Below are 25826 nucleotides of genomic sequence, written 5' to 3' on the forward strand. Positions count from 1 at the left end.
CTGTATATGTGTTTGTGTCAGTGTGTGTATCTGAGTGTTTGAGTCACTGTGTGTATCTGAGAGTTTGTGTCAGTGTGTATCTGAGTGTGCGAGTGTGTGAATCTGTGTGTCAGTGTGTATCTGAGTGTGTGTGAGTGCATGCTTCTGCCTGTCAAGGTGTTCATACATGTTTGCGGGCTGTGTGTGTCTGTGATGTGGGGGGTGCGTGCGTGCGTGCGTGCGTGCGCTCGCAAGGGGGTTGGGGGTGCGGCACTGTAGATGGCGAAGAGCCACCTCCCTGAAATGCATTTTTCCAAGTTGGGATGTCTGAGTATTATCCTCAGCCAAGCTACTTTAATTGGCTATCTGTTCTATAACTAGAGCAGTCTGAGCGTCCCCAGGTCCAATTAAAGGTTCTCATGACATTTGCATAAATCTCTGCAGTCAAGAAATACTTTGAGATTGGAATACCCAGCAACGTGGTTTTCTATTGTGACCTCACCAAACACTGGACCAGACTGAATCAGGTTCCTTTAGGCTGGTTCCTTTAGGCTTTCCCAAGTTTTTGCCCATTAATTCTGGTTTAAAAGAATAAAACAAAAAGCAAGAGCTGTACTAATCTTTATAAAACTGAAGCAATTATTGGGCAAAGTTTAAAATAAAGTGAAAGTTTCAAGAACATTCTGTCACTTTCCAAAGTGATCGTGTTTTGCCTTAATAAATATCGACATGTATTTTGTGATGTGAAAAGAAAAGATGGAATCGGACAGTTTAGGATTTTATCCAGATTATAGTTATTTACACACATTTGTTACTATCTTATTGTGTACATTCAGTGTTTGAAATACTGTATACAGGAAATTACACAGGTTTCAAATGTGGATAACGTCACTTAAACATCACTATATACAGCATACAGAGAGCCTGCCCTCTACTGGCATGTTGTGATACAATATTGCTAGTTATACATGCACAGTGTATGTAGGCTGTCTGAAAGGGACGTTCTAAGTACCATAACACAGGGCACAGGATATGGTGCACTTCATATCACACATTACAGCATTTAGTATGATAAAAACAAAATCTCTGAACTAAAAGGAAAAAATAAATTGCGCTCTGTGTTTGTATTTGATATGAAAACAAAACCAAATGTCATCCAAACATATGAATTATATTAAATGTACACGTGATGTGTTTGTATTGTGGGGTTTTAATTGATGGGACAATATAATACAGTGCGTTTTACAGAAGGAGCCGGCAAAATCTAATCCTGTTGCTTCGTCTTAGATCTTAACTTGCCATAAAGAACAGAAAGTAAAATGACAGTTAAGAACATTGTAATTAAAAGGGCAAATTCAACATATAGTCCGACCATTGCTTCGGAAGTAGAAATTTGTAATCCAAGGAAGTAGACAAATCCAGAATCCTCATCTGTAACGGGTTCTGTAACAGGGCCCCCAGAGGTTTTGGACGGAACTGCAGTTGTTGCTACTAAATAAAAATAAAGTTAAATTGGGTAAATATCTCGCTTTTGGTACAAACTTCTCAACAATCTTCTCTCCAACAGATAATTAAAAGAACATTTTAGCAGTGGGAATATAAACAGGCATTCCTTAGGTTAGAGTGTTTCCTGTACTACTGAGATTATCAGGCCCCCCTAAATTAAATACGTTTTTAATTTCGCCACGGACACCCCTCCCTCATCCCAGGCTGAGATTATTATTACTGATGGTCTCAGCCAATCTAATGAGTCCCTATAGGCAAGCATTAGTGGTCTAGTGCGCATGCACAGCAATCGTCGCTCTGCTCCAATCAGCATCTCTCATGGTGATGCAATGACTCAATGCATCTTTATTGGGAGTGTTCAGTGTCTCCATGCAGAGCGTGGAGACTCTGAACCTGCAAAGTTTGTAGGACAACATGCAGGAAGCCCCTCTAGCGACTGTCTAAGTGAAATCCACTAGAGGTGGCTGCATTAGGCAACAGTGTAAACACTGCATTTTCTTTGAAGAGGTAGTGCGTACACTGCTCAGCCTGCAAAGACAGGCTTTTTGCACAAGAACCACTAAATTAAGTTGTAGTGGTTCTGGTGCCTTGAGTGTCCCTTTAAAGACAAATTATTAATAAGTAAGTAAGTATTAATAATTTTAACATTTTATAAAGTGCATAGGTATGAATACAATAAAATAATCCGCTACGCAGACCCTTGTTCAATTTAACACTAGCATTAAAAGAGTATATTTTTTGTGTATTACATAAAGGTTATAAAAGTTTATATTTTGCACTGTCCTCCTGTGTTCCTTTCAACAACCCTACTCTTTATTACAGTCTTATCGTCGTAATTTCCTGCTTTGCATGACAACCTGCATCTTCACAAACAGATATGATTTTCAACAATCGGTCGCCTATGACCGCAATCTGTAGGAGATTTAAGCAGATATCTGAATGTGGGAGACTATTGAGAGCTGTTAGACACATGTGGCACCCTCTCACATATGACACAAGCTCACCAAACTCCTTCAAAGAGAATTATTGGGAAATCAAAGTGAATTTCAAATTTAAGTCCAAGATAGCTGATTTTGAAAAATTATTTGTCGGGCTGTTTCCAGTTTGGCTATTTGTGGTCTTAAATTTGAAATTCACTTGGAAATTATGGCAATTCTCACTTTAGTAAATAACTGCGTTTGTGTAGCTATTACTACTTATTGACATTCACCAACAAGGTGGACATAATATAGATGGAAGGAATAATTTTTAGAGTTATTTACTAACTGTGAATTTAAAATTTTTGGGCAAAGTAGCCGAATTAAAGAAACATGTATAATTAGTCAACTACATGTTTAGTTTGGCTACTTTGGGATAAAACTAGAAATTCACTATGAATTCACAACAATTCTTACTTTTGTAAATAACACTGTTGGTAAGCCAGCTCAAAATGGGATGTTCCTAGTGAGGCGAGGATTTGAGAAAAGGAGAGATCAACTTTAATTTCAGGTGCTAACCGCTGTAAAACTATGGCTAATTAAAATATTTTGTTCCTACAGTTGTAGGACATACATTCCAGGTTGCATATTATTTTCCTGTTGACCTACCTTCTGGCGGTGTCTCTAGACAAGCATGAGGTCCATCTTTTGGGTCAGGGAACCCATTGCACTGAATGATACTTCTGTAATATGCTGCGGACTGCTTAGGAATACGTGGTAACGATGGGTCAGAGAAATTTGTGTAATACAAGCCAAATCGTTCTGTATATCCTTCTGCCCACTCGAAGTTGTCCATCAGACACCAAGCTGTGTACCCTCGGAGGTCCACACCATCGTACTTGATAGCTGTGGAGTTTACAAAAAAATATATGTATCTCTTTCTGTAGCTCTACTTTAAAACTATAACAACCATGAGAAAAATAATTAAATCAAAACACACACACAGAAATAAAATAACATATACATGTTCCGTCTCAGGTCATCCCACCCGCCTCTCCCCTTTATTTAATTCATTTTATCCAATTTTAAGTTTTCTCTATACTTTTACCTTGGTGGGCCCTCTTTAATTTACAGGTCTACCTGTACGTCGGTTTCGGCACACCACTACTGACTTGCACCACCATTATCTACATACCACTTTTATGGTTCTGACCACAAATATATATATACATGACTTTGTTATAGTTGAGGCACGTTTGCCTTCCCCCCTTCTCAATGAGAAGCATACGAAGTCCGTACAGATGTTTCTCTGTGAGAAGTTTCTGATTGGCATATTCCCCAGTACAGATCTGTGCAGGATAAAAATGGCTTTCAAAAATTGTAGACGGCATACATGTTTTCATTTGTGATATATCTATTAAATTGTTTAATTAAAAATTGTCAGTGTAGTGTTCCTTTAAGCATCACCGTTATAGCATTGTTTGGATATATCGGGATGTAGCAAACTGGAATTCAAGTGGATTTGATTTTTGTAGCGAGAGAAATCTTATCCAATAAATTCACGAAAAGCGGGATCATAACTTGTCTGTTGTTACAAATATTAATAATAAATATTGCATAATGTTGCGTTTCCTCCCATTAGTTAATTACCTTTCAATCCTTCATTCACATAATACTTGTAGTAGTGTTCTCTCCACTTATCATTGAGGTCTGTCCCGCGTTCTGATATACCGTTCTCTGTTACATAAATTGGGGGGTTATTACATTCTTCCTTTATCCAGTTCAATAGCTTTCTGAAGCCAAATGGTGTCACTCTCAGCCAGTTGGAACCTGAGGGCAGCCAGGTCCGATCAGATATTACATATACTCCTCTGTAAAATAAAAAGGGTACAAATTATCTCCAAACATACAAAACAGACTTCTCCCACCAGATCAGAGACAGTTAGGAGGTATACCTTTACATTAGCCTAGGATGTGTTTTTTGAAACCTACCGGTCGGCATCGTAGTTTACTTCATGATCAGGGTAGATGGCAGAGCCAACCAAGACGCTGGTATAGTGATTAAGGCCAAAAAAGTCATAAGTTCCATTAATCCTCTTCTTCTCGCTTTCTGTAAATTCTGGCAGTCTGGGAGGCATTAAAGATATAAACATTTATTTCAAAGACTTCTGGATAGTGGGTTAGATGCTAAAGATACTTTGTAAATTCCAAATTTCGTGTAAAGATAAAAGCTGTGGATATATTACAGACACAGTGTATCATAAACAGAGAGTATTCTAATGAGCCAAATGTAATGGAGATTGTGGGTACACCTACCGGTTTGGGGTACCTTGGAATAAACATCTATCCCGAATCTTCTGTTTCATGATCTCAGGGTAGTCGCCATTATTGAAAATGGGATGTGCAAACCACCCACCAAAAAACTAAGCAAAGGAATTAAGAAAAGCTAATTAGTGTTTGTAATATGATCCATACCGATTCTGAACAAGGGAAATAAAATCACTATTTACTGGACGATGACTCTAATTATTACATTTTCTAGTCTTGGTTGATAGGATTTTACGATTAAGGTTGATTTGAGCACTGAGCATAATCGTGTTTGGTACTTTTCATTTGTCACACCACTTCTTCCCAATCTCCTTCCTGACATTCATTATGTTTTATCTCCAAGTCTCATCATTTTCGTCTTTCTACCTACGTCTTCTCTCCTTCACCTGTAGTCTGTTTTCTGTCCCTTCAATAAACATCCCATCAGTTTCCTCTCCACCTGTGTCTGTCTCATTTTTTCCCCACTATCACGGTATTTTGTTCTTTGTTGTTTTCCCTTTTCTCTCCCCAACTTCCCCAATTTCTTCCCCACCCTGTCTCTACCAGTCAGCTTGTTCTCATCATCAACCTTTTCATTTTAAAAAACTTGAATAAAACACTTATCATCGCTGTTACGCCATGTTATCATAGCTGTTAACTTATTTCGTTGATACCAAGGTTTTATATTCATTTGTTTATTGCATAGTTAACGTATTTTGTTGTTATTACTGTTTTATATTTATTTATTGCATGTGAAGTTTGGAGATGTCTTTGTAAACTGGCACTTTACAATAAAAGTTGCACTGTATTTTCTGATAAATATATATCCATACTAGCGTATAATTTTTTTGGGGGGGATGAGGAGGTGGATCTTGGGTGAGTTCCCACACTCTTTTCTCCAGGACTTGACCCCGATGTAAATATTTTACCTTTGTCCAGTGTTAGCAGATAACAGTCTTGTAGTTTTCACTATAGGTACCATACCTTGAAAAAAATTATTTACTGCATTCAAGAAAGTTGCCACGTTTCTGTTGCAATCAATATCATCAAATATTAGCAAACGTGAATACTAGCAAATGTGAATAAGTTCACATTCAGATTGCTGTGTATTCAATCTGTACACCTTTCCAAATATATAGGCAAAGAAATAAGATCCCAACTTTCTCTTCCTCCTCATCCATTATGGAATTCTGAAAAAGACTACCCGACTCTTCGCTATTCCGAGCGTGCATGCGCATGGTAGGAGTTGTGAGATACAACAGTCTCCATCGGATGCGGGTAAGCTATGTGTATAGTACTACTGTGTGCAGTCTTTACTGTAGTGCTAAGATGGGGAAATTACGTGTGTTTTAAATCTTTCTAAATATTTTCTCTCTAGTTGGCTAGTACAATGTACTGATGGAATGTTTTACATTGTTGGAAATCTGTGGGATCTTCCTCAAACTGTATTCCAGTCACTCACCGCCAAATATGTCCTTGCTGCTTCTACATCTTGCTGCTTTTCTGGGTTTATGCCCTGTGCCCAGTCTGTATTGAGGGTGATGGATATAATGCCCCCCTGTTTAGCTCGGTAGTTATCATTATAAAGGTGCCAAGCTTCAGCATGAGCTTTAATGAGGTTGTGAGCAGCCACATAAGGTCCAACACCAGGCCGTGAAGAAATTCCTAAACAAATATACAAACATGTTAAACAAACTCGACACTTTTATTATTTTTTGCGCCCATGTCTCCTTGTCACTCGGATCCTTATGACACTTTTTATGATCAGAATTTTGACCACCCAGCTTTTGTTATGTTGTATTTTTTTGTTTGTTTGTTTTATTTTACAATGTGCATTACCTACAGCAAAGTAGCTAAGTAGGAAGTGAAATATCTAACTCCCGCAATAATTTTAAAAACAATGTTTGCTTTTTGCACTTTTGAGGAAATAGAGTTACATTTAATTGTCTGCCAATTACAAATGCATTAGTAACTTGTAGTAACCCAGTCAGGCATTGTGTTGTGAAGATGTGACTATTCACTAAACTCAGCAAAGTAAAATGTAGCTTAACAAACGGATCTTTAGAAATTCTATATCTCATCTGCAGTCATAGCTTGGCTATTTCAGTGTACATGTTACAATTGTATTTCCAATTCACTGTGTAATGAATAATCCCCATAGTGATGGTCCGCAATATTGGGCAGTGTTCTAAAAGTGGGGCAATCGTTATGGTAACAAACAAAATCAGCCAGGACATTCAATTGGTGATTACACAACTTTTACATGTCTGCACAATTTTTCAGATCACATCAGTTTACTAAATATCCATCTCAGGGTGATCCTATTCCTGATTTTTTTCTTGTTTTTATTTATTTATTATTTATTTTGAGAGAGAGAATAACCTCCTCCAGCACTCTCAGCTGATCAATGCTAACAGGTTGGAGAAAATTGGCATTAAAAAACACAGAAGTATCTCTTCGGTATTATCAGAATGGCCACGGAGGGTGGGTGATTGAAGGGCAGCCTGCATACATCAGAAGAAACCCCAATGGTTGACAAACCATTCCAGTGCCTCTTTACATTTGTGTGACTAACCATGCATGTGTTTGCATAGATCAGGAGGTCCACAGAATGATCTCTCCCATTAACCCCCCTAATGGGAATAGATCTGGTCATTATGAATTTATTACCACACTGACTGGTGTTCTTACCTGGAGCAAATACGCCGTAACCATAACCCAAATTGGCAACAATGTATGGCTCATTGTGTGTTATCCAGAACTTCACCTTGTCTCCCAGTCTGTCGAAAAGCAACCCCGAATATTCCTTAAATCGTTGCACAATAGTTTCATTCTCCCAGCCCCCAACATCTTGCAGAGCTTGCGGCAGGTCCCAGTGATAAATTGTCGCCTGGAAAAAACGTGCATGTTTTTAATATTTTAAAATTACATTTTATTCTAACCCAGAGAAAGAACCTTAGTGTTTCTAAACTACTGCAAATAATTTTTTCCCCCACATAAAAACTGGAGGGACGCTGCCTCATGTGCACCTATAGATGAACCTCCACTGGTATATGTTCAAAAACAGTTATGCAGAATTCTGTCTACAGAAACACAGCTCTTTTTCCAGGGTAGCTATATATATCTTTAAAGTTTCAATTCATTGCTTAATTCCCAATAATTCCCAGTGTAATGAAGAACCCAGAGACAGAGTCTCTGTATTCACAATACAGAGTATAGAAGATCCTCAAATGATTTATTACCTGGGGTGAAATATTGGCAGCTAAAAGAGCATCAACCAGTCGAATGTAGTAATTGAGTCCAGCTTCATTCACGATGTTTGTTGTCCCATCGGGCAGGACCCGCGGCCAGGAAACTGAGAACCTGTAATGGGTAACTTTGAGGTTCTTTATCAGTTCGATGTCTTCTTCCAGCCTGTAGTAACTGTTACAGGCCACATCTCCATGATCACCATTTGCTATTTTGTTTTCTGAATGCGTGAACGTGTCCCAGATGCTCAACCCCTTTCCATCCGCTCTCCAGCCTCCTTCAATCTGGAGATTGCAAGTTATTATTTATTGATATGTATATGGTGATTACTGTTTTATCTGTCCTATTGTTTTCATTTCCTCTTTCAGAATCTGTTCTTCTTTTCTTAATGTCTGATCTATTTCTCTTTAAAACATAAGACACACTAGGGACTACTTTGTATTATGTATTTTTCCTACGCGGGACAAACGGTGGACTTTAAGACAAGCTCCACTTCCTTCATCAAGTTTGTCAAGCTAACCGAAGAAGTGGAACTTGCCCTAAGCTCCACCCTTTTTCAATACCGCTTTTTCAATACCGCTGGTTATTCTAAAATTAAAGATCAGTAGAATAATTCACTGCCAGACTAATTAGGGTGAAGGAGTATTGCCTGCCAGTGCCAGGTGATTGTCAAAGGTGCTGGAGGACAGAACCTTGCTGCTAATCCCCCTATTAGTTAGGCAGCATGGCAGGATTGCTGCTGTGCATGATGTGCTTGTTTTCAGTAATGCTTTAGTTGAGAGCCCAGAAAGCATCCAAAGCACGGTGTTTATGGGTAGAGAGTTGAGGATATAACCTGACATTGTCCCTGCTCCTCTTCTACATGCTACTGTCCTATCCATCCTTAAAATAGCCCTCTCTTGACCAGGACCAGACATCCCTTTCCACATATTGTGCCATATTTTTGCTCCCTTTCTCCTCAAAGCTTTTAGAATGACTTATCTTTACATGTCTGGCATGATCTACTGAGACCACTCTGATTAAAATAACAAATTATCTAATTGCAGATAAATCCAAAGGCCACTACTCTATACTAATTCGTTTGGACCTCTCTGCTGCCTTACACTGTTGATCATGTCCCCCTGCTTCAAACTCTCTAATCCCTCAGTCTTTGTGACATTGTCCTCTCGTGGTTCTCCTCCTATCTCTCCCAATGTTCATTCAGTGTCTCCTTTTTTAATAACACCTCCTCCCCTCATCCTTTTTCAGTTGGAGTCCTCCATACTCTGTTCTTGGTCTCCTTATGTCTTCTTTTTATACTGTCTCTATTGGCAAACTTAATTCCTTTGAATTCCTCGGCCACTGATGACACCCAGATAGATCTTTTCTCCCCTGATCTCTCCCCCGCTTTCTGATACTCAATCTATCTAAAACAGAGCTTCTTATTTTTCCTCCTCATAAACTATTACCCCTCTTTCACCATCCCTTCAAGTTGGTGGCACTTGCATCAGCCTGTCCTTGCAAGCTCGCTGTTTAGGTACTATCTTTAAAACTTGCCTCACGTTTATGCCTCACATCCAGTCAGTTACCACATCCTGACAATTCCATCTTAAAAACAACCATGTCCACCCATTTCTTACGCAAGATGCTGCTATGGAGCTTGTCCATGCTCTAGTAATCTCTTGTATGGATTATTGTAATTCTCTCCTAATTGGGACCCCAGAAGCCATACTGCTCCGCTACAGTCTGTAATGAATGCTGCTGCTAGACTGATTTTTCTCTCCTGTCACTCCTCTCACACCTTTCCCCTCTGTCAATCCCTACACAGACTTCCTGTACCCTACAGGTGTAAATTTAAAATGCTAACCCTTACCTATAAAGCACTAAACTACTCTAGTCCTGTTATATTTCTTCACTGATTCGTAGGCATGCCCCTTCTCGGTCTCTCCGCTCTGCCCATGACCTTCTCCTGTCCACTGCTCGCACCCTTACTGCTAAGTCACGCTTGCAGGACTTCTCGCGGGCAGCTCCCTTCCTTTAGAACAGCCTGCCTACCCCCATCAGACTTTACCCTAGGCTTCAATCATTTAAGAAGTCCCTAAAACCCATCTCTTCAGAAAAGCTTATGGCCTCCGAGAGTAACTATTTCACAAAGAAAGTCCACTCTCACCTTCCAGTTCTGTTACTTTCATACCTTGCTGTTGTTGTTTAGTATTCCCCTAAATACCCTTTCTATTGTTTTTTATACCCCACATCCATTAGATGTAAGCTCGTTTGAGCAGGGTCCTTATCAACCTGTTGTTCCTGTAATATTTTGTAATTGTCTGATTTATTGTTAAATTTACCCCTTTATAACATTGTAAAGAGCTGCAGAATTTGTTGGCACTGTATAAATGCCAAAAATAATAATAAAAAGGTAGGGATATTTTATTACCCCCCTCTCTACTATAGAGGTAATGAATGCTTTAGGGGGTTCAGGTCCCAGGTGTTTCTAGAAGCTACCAACTCCCTTGGCACTGTTCATACTATATACAATTTTATTTCTAAACAAATACTCATCAGAAAAAACAACAACATTATTCATAGCTAAGCACAGCAAGTGAGAGGTTGAAAAATTAGGAGAAAGTGGAAAAAATAATAAGTTGAGTTTTAAGAGTTTAATTTGATTTATTTTAGGACATCCAAGTATGTTGGAAACCCTATGGTGTCATGCCAGCATATGACTTCTGGGACCTTAACTATAGTCCCATTAGGCACTGTTATGCCTAGTGGAATTAAAATGCCTCATCTAGTAAATGTGTGATTGCATAATTTTGTGAGGTTTCCTATGAATTCTCAGCTCAGATTTATCAACAAGTAAATGGTATTTTGCGATAACCTTGCTGTGTCTGCAGAAAATGAAACTAGTGACTTCTTCTAGTAAATTAACTCATTAGAACGTCCAGTGCTTTTATAAATCCCCCAATTATGTTTCATTTCTATTGTATGAGTTAATGTTTATATTTCACTTGAAGCTATTTCTAGATTACTTACCTGGTAGGATGAGGATGCTACACTCCATGCAAAGTTTGAGGGGAACTCCCCATAGAGAAACTCATCTTCATTGTCCATGGGGATGCCATTGTTTCGGATAACATTAGCATAGTATATAGCAGAACGTTTAGGGGTCCTTGGCCGGTTAGGGTCTTGGAAATCCACATTGTGCAAACCGAATCGCAAAATATGCCCATATGTCCATTCAAAGGTATCCATGAGAGACCAGGGACTGTATCCTTTTAGATTCACCCCGTCGATACTCTGAGCTGCACAGGTAAAAGGTATGTGTAAATAATCCTCTCATATAACAATACTCTGAAAATCCCTTTAATCTGAATCCCTTTAAATTTCAAATTCACTTTGAATTCTATCTTTTGTGAATAACCCTCTATGACTCATTTGATGATTTACTAACCACTAATAAGTATTAATACAAATCAATTATTGTTGATACACGAGGTCCAAATGTGGAGCTAATTTTAGAACGTTTTTTTTAAAACATGCTTTATAATACCTACCCGTTTTCTAAATGCAAAGGCGCATACCTCTGAATATTTTATCACACGTATATCTACCACAATATTTATTTAATTTATATACCACCAAAACAACAATTTCCTCTAAAATAACCAATTATTTGTAGATATTAAATACAAACTATATGTAAGTAAGATTTTTCGCAATTTAACTATTTACAAAGTTCCCAACTGAAAACAACTATTTACCTTTCAAAGCTTCATCAATGTAGGTTTTGTAGTAAAATATACGCTCAGTGTCATCATATTCTGGTTCCCTGGGTGTAGCCACTCCATTTTCAGTGATATAAATAGGAACATCTTCATATTCTTCTTTTATCCAGTTTAGCAGTCTCCGGAGTCCCCAAGCTACTGCCCTGTGATCAGCAAGTGCTGTACCTGGCCATTGAGGATGGACTTCTTCCAATACATCCATGTCTCCTTGGCGAGATGGTGGGCTAATCCTCCATGTTTTGTGAGAAATCAATTTCGAGGAGTAGATGTTAATACAGAAAACGTCAGCTGTGCCCTGGATCTCTGCTTTTTCTTCTTCTGTAAAAACAGGAAGCCTGGAGGATTTCAGACCCTCCAATTCACTTTTATTTGCCACTTGCCATTTCATAACTTCTGGGTAGTCACCATTTTTAAAGATAGGATGAGCAAACCACCCTAACGTGAACTGTAGATAGCGGTCAGCTGCTTCTATATCCCTTAGATTACTGGGGTCTTTGGGTTCTGCCCATTCTGTATTGAGGCTCAGAGATATTACACCTCCTTGAGTTGGCCGATATGTCTTGTCATAGGTATGGTAGACCTTGGCATGGACTTTCAGCAGGTGGTGAGCTACTCTATATGGTGCATAACCAGGGTCATTGGCTTGTGGTGGGAAGTAACCAAACCCATATCCAGCTGTTACAAAACTGAAGGGTTGATGAAATGTCATCCAAAACTTTACCCGATCTCCAAAGGTTTGAAAGCAAAAATCTGCATAGCTATGAAAGGCTTCACCCACCATATCATTCTCCCAGCCACCCATGTCTTGAAGAGCTTGAGGCAGGTCAAAATGATACAGTGTTACCATAGGGATTATATTGTTTGCAAGTAGGCCATCAATAAGTTTGTTATAATATTCAACCCCTTTAGCATTAGTGGCGCCTTGTCCATTTGGAAAAATTCTAGACCAAGACAACGAAAACCTGTAGCTTTTAACCCCTAAGGACCTCAACATATACAGGTCAGCATCTAGTCGGTGATAACTATCACAGGCAACATCCCCATTACCATTCTCAGCAATATTACCAGGAACATGGGAAAATGTATCCCAAATACTAGGTCCTTTCCCGTCAGCATTCCATCCACCTTCAACCTGATAGGAAGAAGTTGAAACCCCCCATTGGAAGTCCTCTGGCATTGTGGCATGAAAATACATGTCTCTTTCAAAATAAGTTTGACCTGAAAATTTTTCCCACACAACTTTTGCTTTTGAAGGAACATCAGATGGAGGTAGAGGAGCTAATCTTCTTTCATGGGGCCATCTTGGAGTTTGAACCACAGCCCTGCTTTGCTTTACCACTGGAAAACCATTATGTTCGATGATGCTTGAAAATAAATATGCAGATTCTTTGGGAGTCCTCTGTCTGTTAACATTTTCAAAGCTTACATGGTGTAAGCCAAACCTCTGGCTGTAACCGTGAGAGCCTTCAAAGCCATCCAGAAGGGACCTTACATTGTATCCATTGACTGACACACCATCAATTGAAACAGCTGTAAATCATTTAGGGATATAAAAGGATGTGTTACTAAGGATATGTTCTCCATAATTAGCTGAATATATAATACACAATTAAACACCTGAACAATCAAGTACCCAAAAGTAATAGCACATTAGCTGACAGTGATATGTCTCATAAGCTTAAATTTATATTAAAAATAAAATCAACATATTTTAATAATGCTTTATATTGTGCTCTTTTCCAATTTATCATAGGTAATACGAGGACAGAGGGCTAGAGAACCCTGCCTCGGATTTTAAATCCAACATTTTCACACTTTTGAGCAATCGTATGCTGTCTTTAATTTGTGACACAAAGGAAGGGAGGCAATTTGTTATCCAGGTGCTGTGCAAATTCACGTTCAAGAGGACAGCTGATGTAAAGGGGTGCAAGGAGAGAATGGGAGTCAAATCTATGAGTCTGCAGAACTTTATCTCCCATGATACAATTATCTAAAAATAGAGGTAAAAGTCAAACCTGTTTAACGTGGTTGCAGAATTTCTTGCAAAAATATAGATTTTTCAATAAATCTAAAAATAAAACGTCCCTCCTTTCGCCTCTCTATTAACTGTCTTCACGGAGCTGAAGGGAATCATTTATAATTTTTAGATTTATTTCTTGACATAGACCCCCCTCTTCCATATTACCCTCCTGCTCTCCATCAAAGTAACACCTGCCTCCCCTCAACCTATGCACAGAGGATGGTGGTTAAGTATAGCGCCAAAGATTGCTGCCTGCATATTCCTCCAATCTCATTTGTTTACTTAGCCTCCCACCTGTTGTGCATGTTGTTGATGAGCATCAATGGGAAACATTGTCTGCTCCTCTTACATATCAAGTCATTCTAAAGACAAAAATTTAATTGGGGCACACCGGAACAAGTATTTCTCAGCAATGGTGCTTCCATAGAGGCCAAAATGTTTACAAAATACAGATTAAGAAACAGCGCATACATAGAAAATACAGTTTTAAATGTAACAAGGCTACTTAAGTCATTGTGCACTTAAATGAGTAGTTGTTTTGGAAAACAAGCACAATGTGGAGTACTTCTAAGTGCCTATGATCTAATCTTTTAGTTATTGCCTATGTTACCTTTTAAAACCTCGTTGATGTAGGCAGTCAAGTAATCCTTTCTAACTGTGTCATTAAACACATCTCCATCGTATGTTGTTGGCATTCCGTTCCCAGTTATGTATATCTTCAGGTTGTCTTTCACATACTCCTCCTTCACATAGTTTAGCAGCCTCCTGAAACCCCAGGGGACCACTTTAATCCACGAAGAGGCAGTCTCAGGCCATGATGGATCCACATGTGATGTAAAGTCCCCAATATTATGGTAGTCAGGAACACAGCTGGTGCTAGGGGAAGCTTGGATCAGTCGGGAGGTATAGTGGGAGATTCCTAGGAAGTCAGCAGTGCCATGAATGTAGGATTTCTCTTCCTCTGTGAATACGGGCAGTGGGAAAACTGTGCTGGGACACTGCTGGTTTTTCAGTTGAATCTGGGTTTTAAGACCCTCGGGGTAGTCACCATTGATTAATATTGGATGGGCGAACCAACCGAGCATGGAGTGAATATAGAGCTCTGCGGCTTTCACATCCTCTGTGTTATTAGCTGTCTGTGGCTCTGCCCAATCAGAGTTCAACGAGATTCCCACCTGGCCCTGCTGCTGGGAGCGATATTTATCATTGTACACATGCCAGGCTTTAGCGTGCGCTTTCAGGATGTTGTGGGTCACCTAACAGGAAAATACAGGTCAACATTTAGGCATCAGCGTAGGAATGTCTACCCTTAAAAAAAAAGAATTTGCTAAAAAAAATTACATTTATTGGTGATCATCATTAGTTTTCACTATATGCAACCTTTATATGGCTAAAGGTGGACAGTGTCAGAAATTAGTTTTTTATATTTGGGAAGTGATGGGACGTCCACATGCATAAATGGATGTTCTATTTAAGAAAGTGTTCTGTATCATTTACAACACTGAAATATCATATAAATTTCCTTAATTGCTTTACATTATATTTTTAGTATTGTTCATGATACATTCTATTAAACTTACCTTGTAGGGGGCACTTCCTGGATCTTTAATGCCAGGGGCATGCTCTCCAGTGCCATAACCAGCATAACTGACAACCCAAGGTTCATGGAATGTTAGCCAAAATTTCACCCGGTCACCAAAATGTCTGAAGCAGTAATCGGCATAGTCCATAAAGGCATTAATAATGATCTCATTCTGCCAGCCCCCAAGGTCTTGCAAGGGTTTAGGCAGGTCCCAGTGATACAAGGTGACCATTGGTTCAATGTTTGCATCTCGCAGACGGTTGATTAATTTATTGTAGTATTTCACTCCTTTGGCATTCTCTTTAGTGTTAAACCCTGTTGGAAAAATCCTGGCCCAAGATAAAGAGAATTGATATGTTTTGGCCTGCAGACCCTTTAAAAGATACACATCATAGTCAGTCTTATAGTAACTGTCACTGGCCACATTGGCGGTTGCGTTGTTATCTGCATGGTTATTCTGGCCAAATGTGTCCCATATGCTTTCTCCTTTCCCATCTTCTGCCCAACCTCCTTCCACTTTGAAGGCCGCAGTAGATGTTCCCCATGTAAAACCACTGGGAAATGTGCCCTGATGGAAGGTGTCTCTCTCAATGACTGTCTGGTTAGCAAATTTCTCCCAAACTGTGTTGTACGATGCTCGTGATGTCAATGTCAAGCTTTTAAGATTTTCTAAACTACAAAAGGAAAATAACAGTGTTGGGAACAATCTCTTGACATATATAACTCCAACTCTTCTTTTACGAATATTTGCTTAAAATCTTGCTACAATTTAACGGACACTTTTCTGAATTCACCACAAATGAAATTATTAAAAATTAACCATAAATTTTATTAACCTTTTTTTTTATTATATCTTTTTAATTTATATTTAAAAATGCAGTAAATAACCTCATGAATCAGTTCAAGTTAGGCAAAGCCAGAGCAAACTTTACCAACATGGAGGAGGAATTTAAATATTGGGGAAGATTTATCAATGTGTTGCTGACACAATTCACCCAAATTTGTGGTGGAGTTTTAAAAAATTGTTTAATGTTTTCACCTTTTTTTCTGTACATCATAATGTCTTGTTATTAGCAGGGTTAAATCGCTGCTTTCACCAGAGTGTTCCAGGTATGAATCAATACCCGGGCCTCCTCCCTTTCAGCTTGGGCCATATCTAGTGGCCCTAGCTGACAGATTTGAGAAGGCCTTCTTGGGCACGCCAACTTAATAAATCATGTTTTCACAATTATCCCAGAGTTCTCAGCTGGACATGCAAAACAGCACAGACAGACATCGTGTTTTAGTCTTAACCCTGTTCTGGTTCTGGTCTGTAAGTGGAAGTCTCTCTGTGATTGTATAGCTTGGTACCAAATACTTTTGAGACCAAACATGATACAATTCCCCACAATTTGAAGCAAATAGAAAAATTACTGGTGTATATCTCAAGAATATAAATACCTCACGTACCTTTTCGTATCAGGAGGTGACTTGTTTAAAAATGCATTGATGTCATATCCCACGAATGCTGCGCCAGATTCACTCAGTGCTGGAATAGATTTAAAAAATATATATATATTAATTGTGTTCCTTTATTCTCTTGTTATCTTGTCTTGTGTCTGTTCAAGGGTATCATATTGTAAGTTATACTCTATGTCTGTCCTTCTCTCCATTTTATCGCTTCCTTAATACCACCTGCACAATATCTGCCTTCAATTCAGGGAGATCTTCTTCCCTCGAGTCCTGCATCCTCCTTATTCTTCATTAATTTCCTATTTTGTATTCTTCACTCATGAATCTGTTGATTTTACTATCCATCTGTCTCTCTATTTATCGATTCATCCATCTACCCATTGATCAATCAACTCTCCATTGATCATTCATCCATCTACCCATTGATCAACTATTTATCAGCTATCATCCATCCATCTACCCAGTGCTCAATCAACTCTCCATCCATCCATCATCCATCCATCTACCCATTTATCAATCAACTCTCTATCCATCCATCATCCATCCATCATTCATCCATCCATTTACCCATTGATCAATCAACTCTCCATCCATCATTCATCCATCCATCCATCCATTTATCCATCCATCCACCATCCATCCATCCATCCATCCATTGATCAATCAACTATTCATCACCGGTCCATCCATCTTCCTGTTACTCAATTAACTCTCCATCCATCATCCATCCATCATCCATCGTCCATCCATATACCCAGTATTAAATCAACTCTTTATTCAACATCCATCCATCATCCGTCCGTCCGTCTGTCTGTCCATCCATCCACCTGTACATCTGTACATCCTACCCTCTTCCCATGTAACCACCATCAACTCTGTTAATCTCAGTATAAATGCTCCGTCTTTGGTAGTTCATATAATCTCACTTACTTTTAGATATTTTAAAGACTGGGATATATTTTTCTTCTGTGTTTAGGGAGTTACAGTCGCTCAGCTGTAAAATGAAAACTAAAACATCTCGACCTTTTATCAATTTCTGCAAATCCTACAAAAAGTAAAGAACTAAGGTAAGTATGTTATGAAGGTGTCATGGGAAATACAAGATTGTTATGTTTGGATTATATATACAAGTGTTATTTTGAGACACTGATGCCGTGATCTCCCAAACAAAGTGGATATATTGGAACATAACCAATTAACATTTTTATAAATTTTCGGAGTGTGATACTAGTTGTTACTTTTTAAAGTAAAGTTAACATTAACATGTTTGTAGCTATGGTACTTTGCACAGCAGAACATCTTGAACATCATATGAACAAAAATAATAAAGTTGGCACAGAGCTTGAACTTCCTGAAAATACAGAAGCAATTTTCTGGTGTCTGAATAGGTTAATCATTTGATCTAAGAATATATACAGTGTATACAGCCCAGGAAGGCTGAGCAATTAGTCTGTCACTATATCATTCTTTCTGGCTGGTCTACATCCCTTGGTATAGGTTAAGGTCAGATATCAACCTGAAATACTTTGGTGTAACAATAGATGCATTACAATTTGCTGATGATCTATTAAAAACCAGTGGCTATTCTTGAGCAAAGTGCTAATTAAGAAGACATAACCATGGAGACCAATACAATGTTTCTTGATAATTAGTACATAGATCCACTAGAGCACTGGGTTTGCCTTGATAACTCTCCTGTGTGGTCTCTAATGAGCTCTCTAATATATTATAGGTAGCACCGCCTAGACTATTAAACTGTGATATCAGTGGTAAACTGATGTTTCAAAACTAAAATTTAAAGCATAGCTAACCACAAGCTGTTTATGAGGACCTGATATCATTGATCTCGATGGATACTCAATTTTAAAAAGATATTAAGGTTTAATTAGTAAAGTGAGAATTCAAAGTGAATTTAAAGTAGATTTCAAATGTAAGGCTAAAATAGCCAAATTGGAAAAAGTCTGCTTTCCTTTCAGTGCAGCAACTGTGGACTGAAATGTAAAATTCTCACTTTGAATTCTCACTTCAGTAAAAAAACAAAAAAAAAACCTGACTGTAATCTATTGTAGACAAAAGTTCACAAAACATTCCTGGAAAATAGACTACACAATGTTTTATTTAAAAAAAAATTTTTTTACAAATAATTCATGTATTGATTCTTTTCTTTTTTTGTTACATTATTACTACCGTAAATAATTTGATTCTTACCTGATATTTGCTGAACATCTGCGATAATTCTCTACCTCTGCAGTTGTAATTCACATTTAAAGCAATAAAATCAACTGAGTCCTGGAATTAAAAAAACAAAGTGATTGTATTAAACAAGATAATCAGTGATGGGATGAAGATGGGAGATTAGGGAAGGAATAGTAATTTAAAGATTAGGAACTTGGGGAACTAGGATTGGGATGAAGACCACAGTCTTATTCCCAAACCTACTTCCCCAAGTCCTCAATCTTTATCTTACCATGCATTTCCTAGTCTCTGGTGGACTTACAAAGGAAGAGATGGTATCAGTGATGGGATACATATTGAGCTAGGGGTGTAAAAGATGTGAGAAAGAGTCCCAGGTAGAGGTGAATTCAAGACTTGAGAGAGATGTAGGATGAAGACCAGGAAGGAAGGTATGAATGAGGATTGTGGAGGGAAAGATGGAATAAAGGATCCCAGAAAGAGGAGGAATAAAGTCCAAAGATTAAAGGAAAGGTTGGATGAAGGAGGGTGAAGTAGAATGAAAATGGTCTTGAAAGACATATAGTAAATACCTAGCAAGGAAGTGTGTTGAAGACCGCTAATAAAAAGATGGGATGAAGGCCAGGAACAGTATAGATGGGACACGTGAGTGGTATCCAAATCATATTATCTCAGGATAGTAAAAATAATTTTATGGATTCTGCATATCAGTGCCAACGGGAGACAATGCATTTAACCTCCTGCAAGGACCCAGGCAGGATTACAGAGATGATAGGGGATTCTGCATGAAATTATTACCATGAATTTTGGTTGTAGGGAAAGGATATTGCTTAAAACGTCAGATTCTAAGGCAATTGACAGCTTTCCACCTGAAAAAAACAAAAACACATTACTGTAAAAACTATAATGTTTTCTTCAGATATGAAGCAGCCTATCACAATCTAAACTGAAACTTGATGCAGTCCTTATTTCAGAGGACATCAGTGTAAAAACAACATCAGCATTAAATGGGGACAAATGTTCTAGAATAGACTAGGTATTGGAAATTGGCATTATAAAGGATAATGTATCAAATAAATTGAATATTAGAGATCTTGCATGTAAGTCGATGTTTAAGCCTCCCTAGCTTTCATACTAACATTAATTTCCCTCTTCACCACCACTATCTCCGCTGCAAACAGTCCACTGTCCTCTATCATCTATCTTCTCAACTAGTTCACCTCATTCATTCCTTATACTCTCTCTCTAGTGAAGTTCATGCTTCGTAAATGTAAAGTTCCATTTCAATAAATTTTCTTTAATTCTATAGCCTCGAATATTTTTTACCATTAATCGCCCATGTTTTTTCATTTGACATCAAATTTCTTTTATTTGGTTCTGCTTTGGTTCTTTAGACTCATAGTTCAACCTCTCATAAAGGTGGAAATTATCATCCTCTCTAGTCTCTGCTCACAATCTCACTCAAATATTCCAGCCTCTGATCCTCTAAAAATGTTTAGTTACTGTGTCTTTCACTCATCCATTTACTAGAGCAGGTGAAGGCAACTTTCAGCACTTCAGATGTTGTGGACTACATTTCCCCTGATGCCTTGCCACCTGTATGACATTAAGAGCATTATGGCAGATGTAGTCCAAAACATTTGGAGTGCCAAAGGTTGCCTACCCTTTACTAGGCTAATTTGATCATAGTGAAAACCTTTGGTCTCACCCAACTCAATATGGTCCATCCTACCCTCCTAACACACCTCTACCTTTTCAACTGTCATCATCACTAACACTCTCATCCTTCATAGCTCCAACCCTGCCAAAGAAAGTTAACCTAATATCTCTGAAAGTCTTCCTATTAGTTCAACCTCCTACATATGTAAATCAAGGTGAACCAGAAGACTAGATTGTAGTCATATCCCCTTTCTGTTCCAGTAGTCATGGCAACAAAAATGTTGTGCCTTGAGAACTGAGTTGGGAAGCACTCATTGTAGCGAGGAGTGAAACACATTGCCATTTCATCAATAAAATAATATTTTTTAATTGTAATAACTGTGTAGGTTCCCATTAATTAAAATTCTTGAAGGGGACATTCAAAGCACCAAAATCACTTAATCTTGATGAAGTGGTTCCAGTGCATAGATCCATTTTTTCAGAGAAACAGCAATGTTCTCCTTTCTCCCAAACCATGCCTCTAGTGGATGTCGGACTGACTGTCACTATTGGCAACTCTTCATGTGAAACGTGGGAAAATGGAATGCTGTTAAGTTCACACTCAGCATAGTAACGTGGAATGTGTCCAATGCTTGTCAGTGAGAAACACTTAATTTGATTACACTAAATGTGCCCTACGTCCTGAGTGCTCCTTTATGAGAAGCATTGGTTTGGACAAATCATCATAACTGATGACTTCATTGGAGAACGAGAAGCTGCACAGCAGAGACTGTCCCCAGTACTGAAATAAAGGTAAATTTTATGATGACCTTTTACCATTATATTTCAATGTGTGTGTATGGAGGTGTAGTACTCTAAGTAATAATAGGATCACTCTAATATTAATAGTACATTTATTTTAATGTCGGAGTGTTCCATTAAAGACAACTTGTCCTTGTATAGGGTCAGTCTGTTTTTTGTTTGAGCACAGAAGGAACTTTCTGTTCATGCGATATCATGTATCTGACGCAGGCTGTCTCTGTCGGTGTTCTCTTTATAACTGAGAGGAATATCAGATCTCGTGTCTCTTGGTAATGCATTCTAATCAGTCCTGTGTAGTTAATGTATTATCTGATTCTGATACAGGGTTCTATCAGTTACTAGTTTGCGATGTTCTGGATGCAAAGTGCAAAAAAATGACATAACACGGGAGAGAAAGGTGGATAAAGCAAACACTAGCTCTTTGCTAGATATTTATTATTTCACTTGTTTAAGGGAGTTTATGGACTCTTTATAACCATTCATAATGGTTTTAGATTAATATAATATATACCAATGGTTTTTATTGAGGAAGTTATCTTTTATGTCTTAGCCCCTTCCTGACGTTAGGGCGTGCTATGTCGTCCTACATTAGGAGGGCATTACCGCCGTTAGGGTGGCAAAGCATGCCCTATTGATTTGGCCCTCCCTCAGGCAGCAATACTTACCTTCTGCGCCAATGGCGATCATGGTACCTACCTATTTTATTAATTGTATATTAGGGGATCTGCCTGACAATCCAGGAACTCCCCCTGCAGCTAAACCTACTATGTAATCCACTAATGTAAAATTAATTAAATAATCCAATTATATATTAATAATATATATACATACTCTTAGAATTGCATTTTATATATACAATATACACATATATATATATATCTAATTTAATTCTAAGTGTATTTATTTATTATGTATTTATAATTATATTATATGAGGAATTTAAATTGTATGCCCTATATTTGACCTTGAAACTTTCCCAAACCCCATAAAACCTGTCCATGGGGGTACTAGAGTAATCAAGAGACCTCACTGAACACACATATGAGTGTTTTAGAGCAGTAAAACATATAATGATGAAGATATAGTTGGTGAAAGTGCAGTTTATGTGTGAAAAATACAAACAAAACTAATATTAACACTAAATTTGGACAAGATTTGTGACTAAGTGGATACGAAAATATACTCAACATTTACTCAATATGTCATTTTGAATATACTTGGTTGTCTACTTTTGCAAATGATATGTCATGATGGGCCCAGCAAACCAATCTGGCAAATTTCAATGTGTAAAAACTGAAAAGGGCAAGCTCTTTATTTGACCCTGTACTTTCAAAAACACCATGAAACCTGTACATGGGGGGCATTGGTGTACTCTTGTGACATCACAGCATACAATTAACAGTATTATGACATTCACCGTTAAAATGCCATGCAGAACTTGGAAAAAAGCAAAATCTCTCAATTTCTCACACTGTATTATCTTGTATTCATATGCAATTTTGTTTCATATACAAATATTTAATGTGAAATGAAAGGCTTTTTTCTCCTGAACAAAACGATAAAAATAATAATTGTTGATGCACTGTATATGAAAGAGGTAAATTATGGTTGAACAGACATATGGCTCGAAGTCTAGGTTTTCATTTCAGGACTTGGAAAACTGCCTCGTCCTTTACAGAGTCTGTATCTCACTGGTTGAACTCATTTAACTAATTTAACAAATGGCGGGCTGTATAGAGCTGTAAGATTCCTAAATAAGCAGGGCTATACTAGTTCCATACTAGCATAGGGTCGTTATGGGCCAGATTGCGGCAATGATGGCATGACATATTGTGTTAAACTTGTTTTCTCTGTTTGTTAGAGATTGAAGGAACAGTGAAACCTGCATTTTAGATCTACACTGAATGTATAAAAAATAACTTAACAATTATTTTGTTTACTAAATGTAATGAAATGAACACTCCAGGTTATGGTAATTGAAGGGCTCCTTTAATTAGATTTAGATTTTTCTAAAATATCCACAACACAGTCCTTTTAAAATTCGTCCATCTGCTGCTAATCGACAGGAAAGCATCAGCGGACACCCCCTTCCAGGTATAGAAGAATGGTGCTCTATAACGGGAATCAACCGGTCAATTAGCGATGACCAGTTTCACTGAAGGATAAAGGGTTTCTCTGTGTCCCTCAGGAGAATTCAGAGAATGAGGGAAAGCAGTTTCTATCGGTGGAAAACCCTCTCCAGTTACCTCTGAAAGGTAAAAGTTACGCTATAACGATCAAACTGTGACTGATGTTGAGTTGGAAATGTTTTACTGTTCAGCAATTTTGATTAAGTTAGTAAATACAATCGTTACTGGGTGACCTTGAAATACACTGGGTGACCTTGAATTGACTTTACAATATTTATGGCCGTATAGTAAAGATAAGGACGCACTTTTGGGTTGTTATAGAGCCAGTTATCAGGTGGCACAAAAGAAATTTCTCATGTCATAAAATAAGAGAATAATCTTTGTCCAAGGTAAAGTCTGAATCCAGGCGTTAGAACACTCGTTATGTCATCTAGTACTTACATAAATTCCAAAGGATCATTCCTAATGGACTGCTGCAATTTCTCTCCATGATCTTTACTTGTTTAATTTAACATAACATCATAGTCAGCATTTTTACCGTTTTGGGGCTGGCTCATTAACCTACTGACTATTAACTATAGTCTTTTATAAAATATGATTACTCCTGCATTAATACATTTATGGGACTATTTATTTTAAATGAGAAAAGGATATTTAATATAATGCATACTCTGCATTGACTAATATGTATTTAGTATATGTATAATGTTATGATAACATTATGCAAATATATTCAGGGCCAGTACAAACCATTGTCTTGAAATCTATTCATAAACAGGATTATACATAGGACACAATGTCATGAATTTAGACTGGAAGAAAGGAGATTTAGTCTAAGGCAAAGTAAAGGTTGTTTTTTACTGTAAGAACAATCAGGATGTGGAATTTTCTCCCCGAAGAGGTGGTTTTAGCAGAGTCTGTACAGATGTTTAAACAGCAATTGGATGAATACTTGCAAAAACATAATATACAGGGACATCATTTCTAATTTGTGGGGTAATAGCTGCTTGATCGCCAGGAGATATCTGACTGCTATTTTGGGTTCAAGGTGGATTTTTTTCCTATTTTGTTGCAAAATTCGAAGCGCTTCAGACTGGATTTTTTTGTCTTCTTTGGATCAACAGCAAAAACTATGTGAGAAAGTGTGAATTTGATGAATTAGTGTCTCTTTTCAGCCTACATAACTATGTAACTATGTATTTGTGAGCTGTTAAAAATAAAATGTAAAAATCCACACCTCTTTATCCTGTCCTGGGAACCTCCATCTTGGATCCCTGTCAATCATTGTTATAAGCTCTGTCATTTGCACCTGGTAGTTAGCATATCAACAATATAAAATCAGCAGATTTTTTAAAGCGCAAAATCCAGTCTACCTGAAATAATGCACTTATTTTGCACAGTATTTTAGTTTCAGTTACAGAAATAAGTCCTCTCCCAAGCCCGTGCACCAGAAATCTTACCTGCGGAAGCATACTTTCTGTGGTACAAACTGTGTGCTTTCTGGTGTGCCAGTAGAAGACCTTGCAGGGATCCAGAATTTGTGTAGTCTGGCTGACCATTAAAGGTTATCCAGGTTTGAACGATATCACCAAAAGCACTGAATACAAAATCAGCATATTCTTCAAAGAGATCCAGTGGTCCGCTGGTGGCCTGGTCATGAAGTGGTCTTCCTTGCAAGATGATCACTGGATGAATGCTTGCTCCAGCAAGATACTGAAGAAGGGTCTGGTAGCATTTGACTTGTCCATCGTCAGGTGTCTTTGGATCTCCATTCTGTAGGAGAACAGTGTGTTCCAGATTGATTTTATAGTGAGTGACACCATAATTTTTGAGAATAGGGATTTGGTCTTTCAGCCAGAGGAGCATATCTCCATGGCATCCAGACACTTCATCTTGCTTCACGTCATTATAAACACCACGTGTGATACTTGGTAAAGGTCCAGCAATGGCTATAAGGTTTTCATTTGTTTTTAGACTGAATCCTTGGCACAGGCAAGGGAGTAAAGTGAAGATTATTCCTGTAAAACCTAAACCCATTGTGGTTGTACTGTACAAGCAAAGTATTGGAGAAGTGATTTATACCAAGGCACTAGTCATAAAATGAGCATCTGGCCTGTACTATCTACAGTGGAGATAAGAAAACTGCTGAAACACATGTTATTGAGTAATAAAGAGAAATATTTGTATGTACAACTCAGAAAGGAATAATCTACATTTATTTACAGAACATTATACAACACTTTGAAGTAAAGACCTAATATTTTGTGT

General features: G+C 38.0%; 1 protein-coding gene across 1 annotated transcript; it reads right to left on the bottom strand.

Annotated features, from left to right (window-relative positions):
- Positions 1 to 1079: 1079 nt before the first annotated feature.
- On the bottom strand, positions 1080 to 25595 carry LOC134571223 (lactase/phlorizin hydrolase-like). Its single transcript, XM_063429393.1, has 17 exons — positions 25019 to 25595; positions 19768 to 19838; positions 18985 to 19065; positions 17707 to 17821; positions 16774 to 16852; positions 15323 to 15998; positions 14353 to 14998; positions 11699 to 13252; positions 10971 to 11239; positions 7952 to 8242; positions 7401 to 7599; positions 6172 to 6374; positions 4719 to 4825; positions 4395 to 4529; positions 4053 to 4273; positions 3072 to 3308; positions 1080 to 1467 (listed from the first exon to the last, which is right to left on the bottom strand). The coding sequence occupies exons 1-17, from the start codon at positions 25593 to 25595 to the stop codon at positions 1244 to 1246; spliced, it is 5685 nt and encodes a 1894-aa protein (XP_063285463.1). The 3' UTR covers positions 1080 to 1243.
- Positions 25596 to 25826: the final 231 nt, after the last annotated feature.

Source organism: Pelobates fuscus, chromosome 8 (assembly GCF_036172605.1).
Source record: "Pelobates fuscus isolate aPelFus1 chromosome 8, aPelFus1.pri, whole genome shotgun sequence".
NCBI lineage: Eukaryota > Metazoa > Chordata > Amphibia > Anura > Pelobatidae > Pelobates > Pelobates fuscus.

Excerpts from the sequence above, each read along its gene's own strand:
- LOC134571223 (XM_063429393.1), bottom strand. The coding sequence starts at position 25,595 with ATGGGTTTAGGTTTTACAGGAATAATCTTCACTTTACTCCCTTGCCTG. Across the intron at positions 7,600-7,951 it reads CTGCCAATATTTCACCCCAG|GCGACAATTTATCACTGGGA; the intron begins GTAATAAATCAT and ends CGTTTTTTCCAG. Across the intron at positions 1,468-3,071 it reads TCTAGAGACACCGCCAGAAG|CAACAACTGCAGTTCCGTCC; the intron begins GTAGGTCAACAG and ends TTTATTTAGTAG.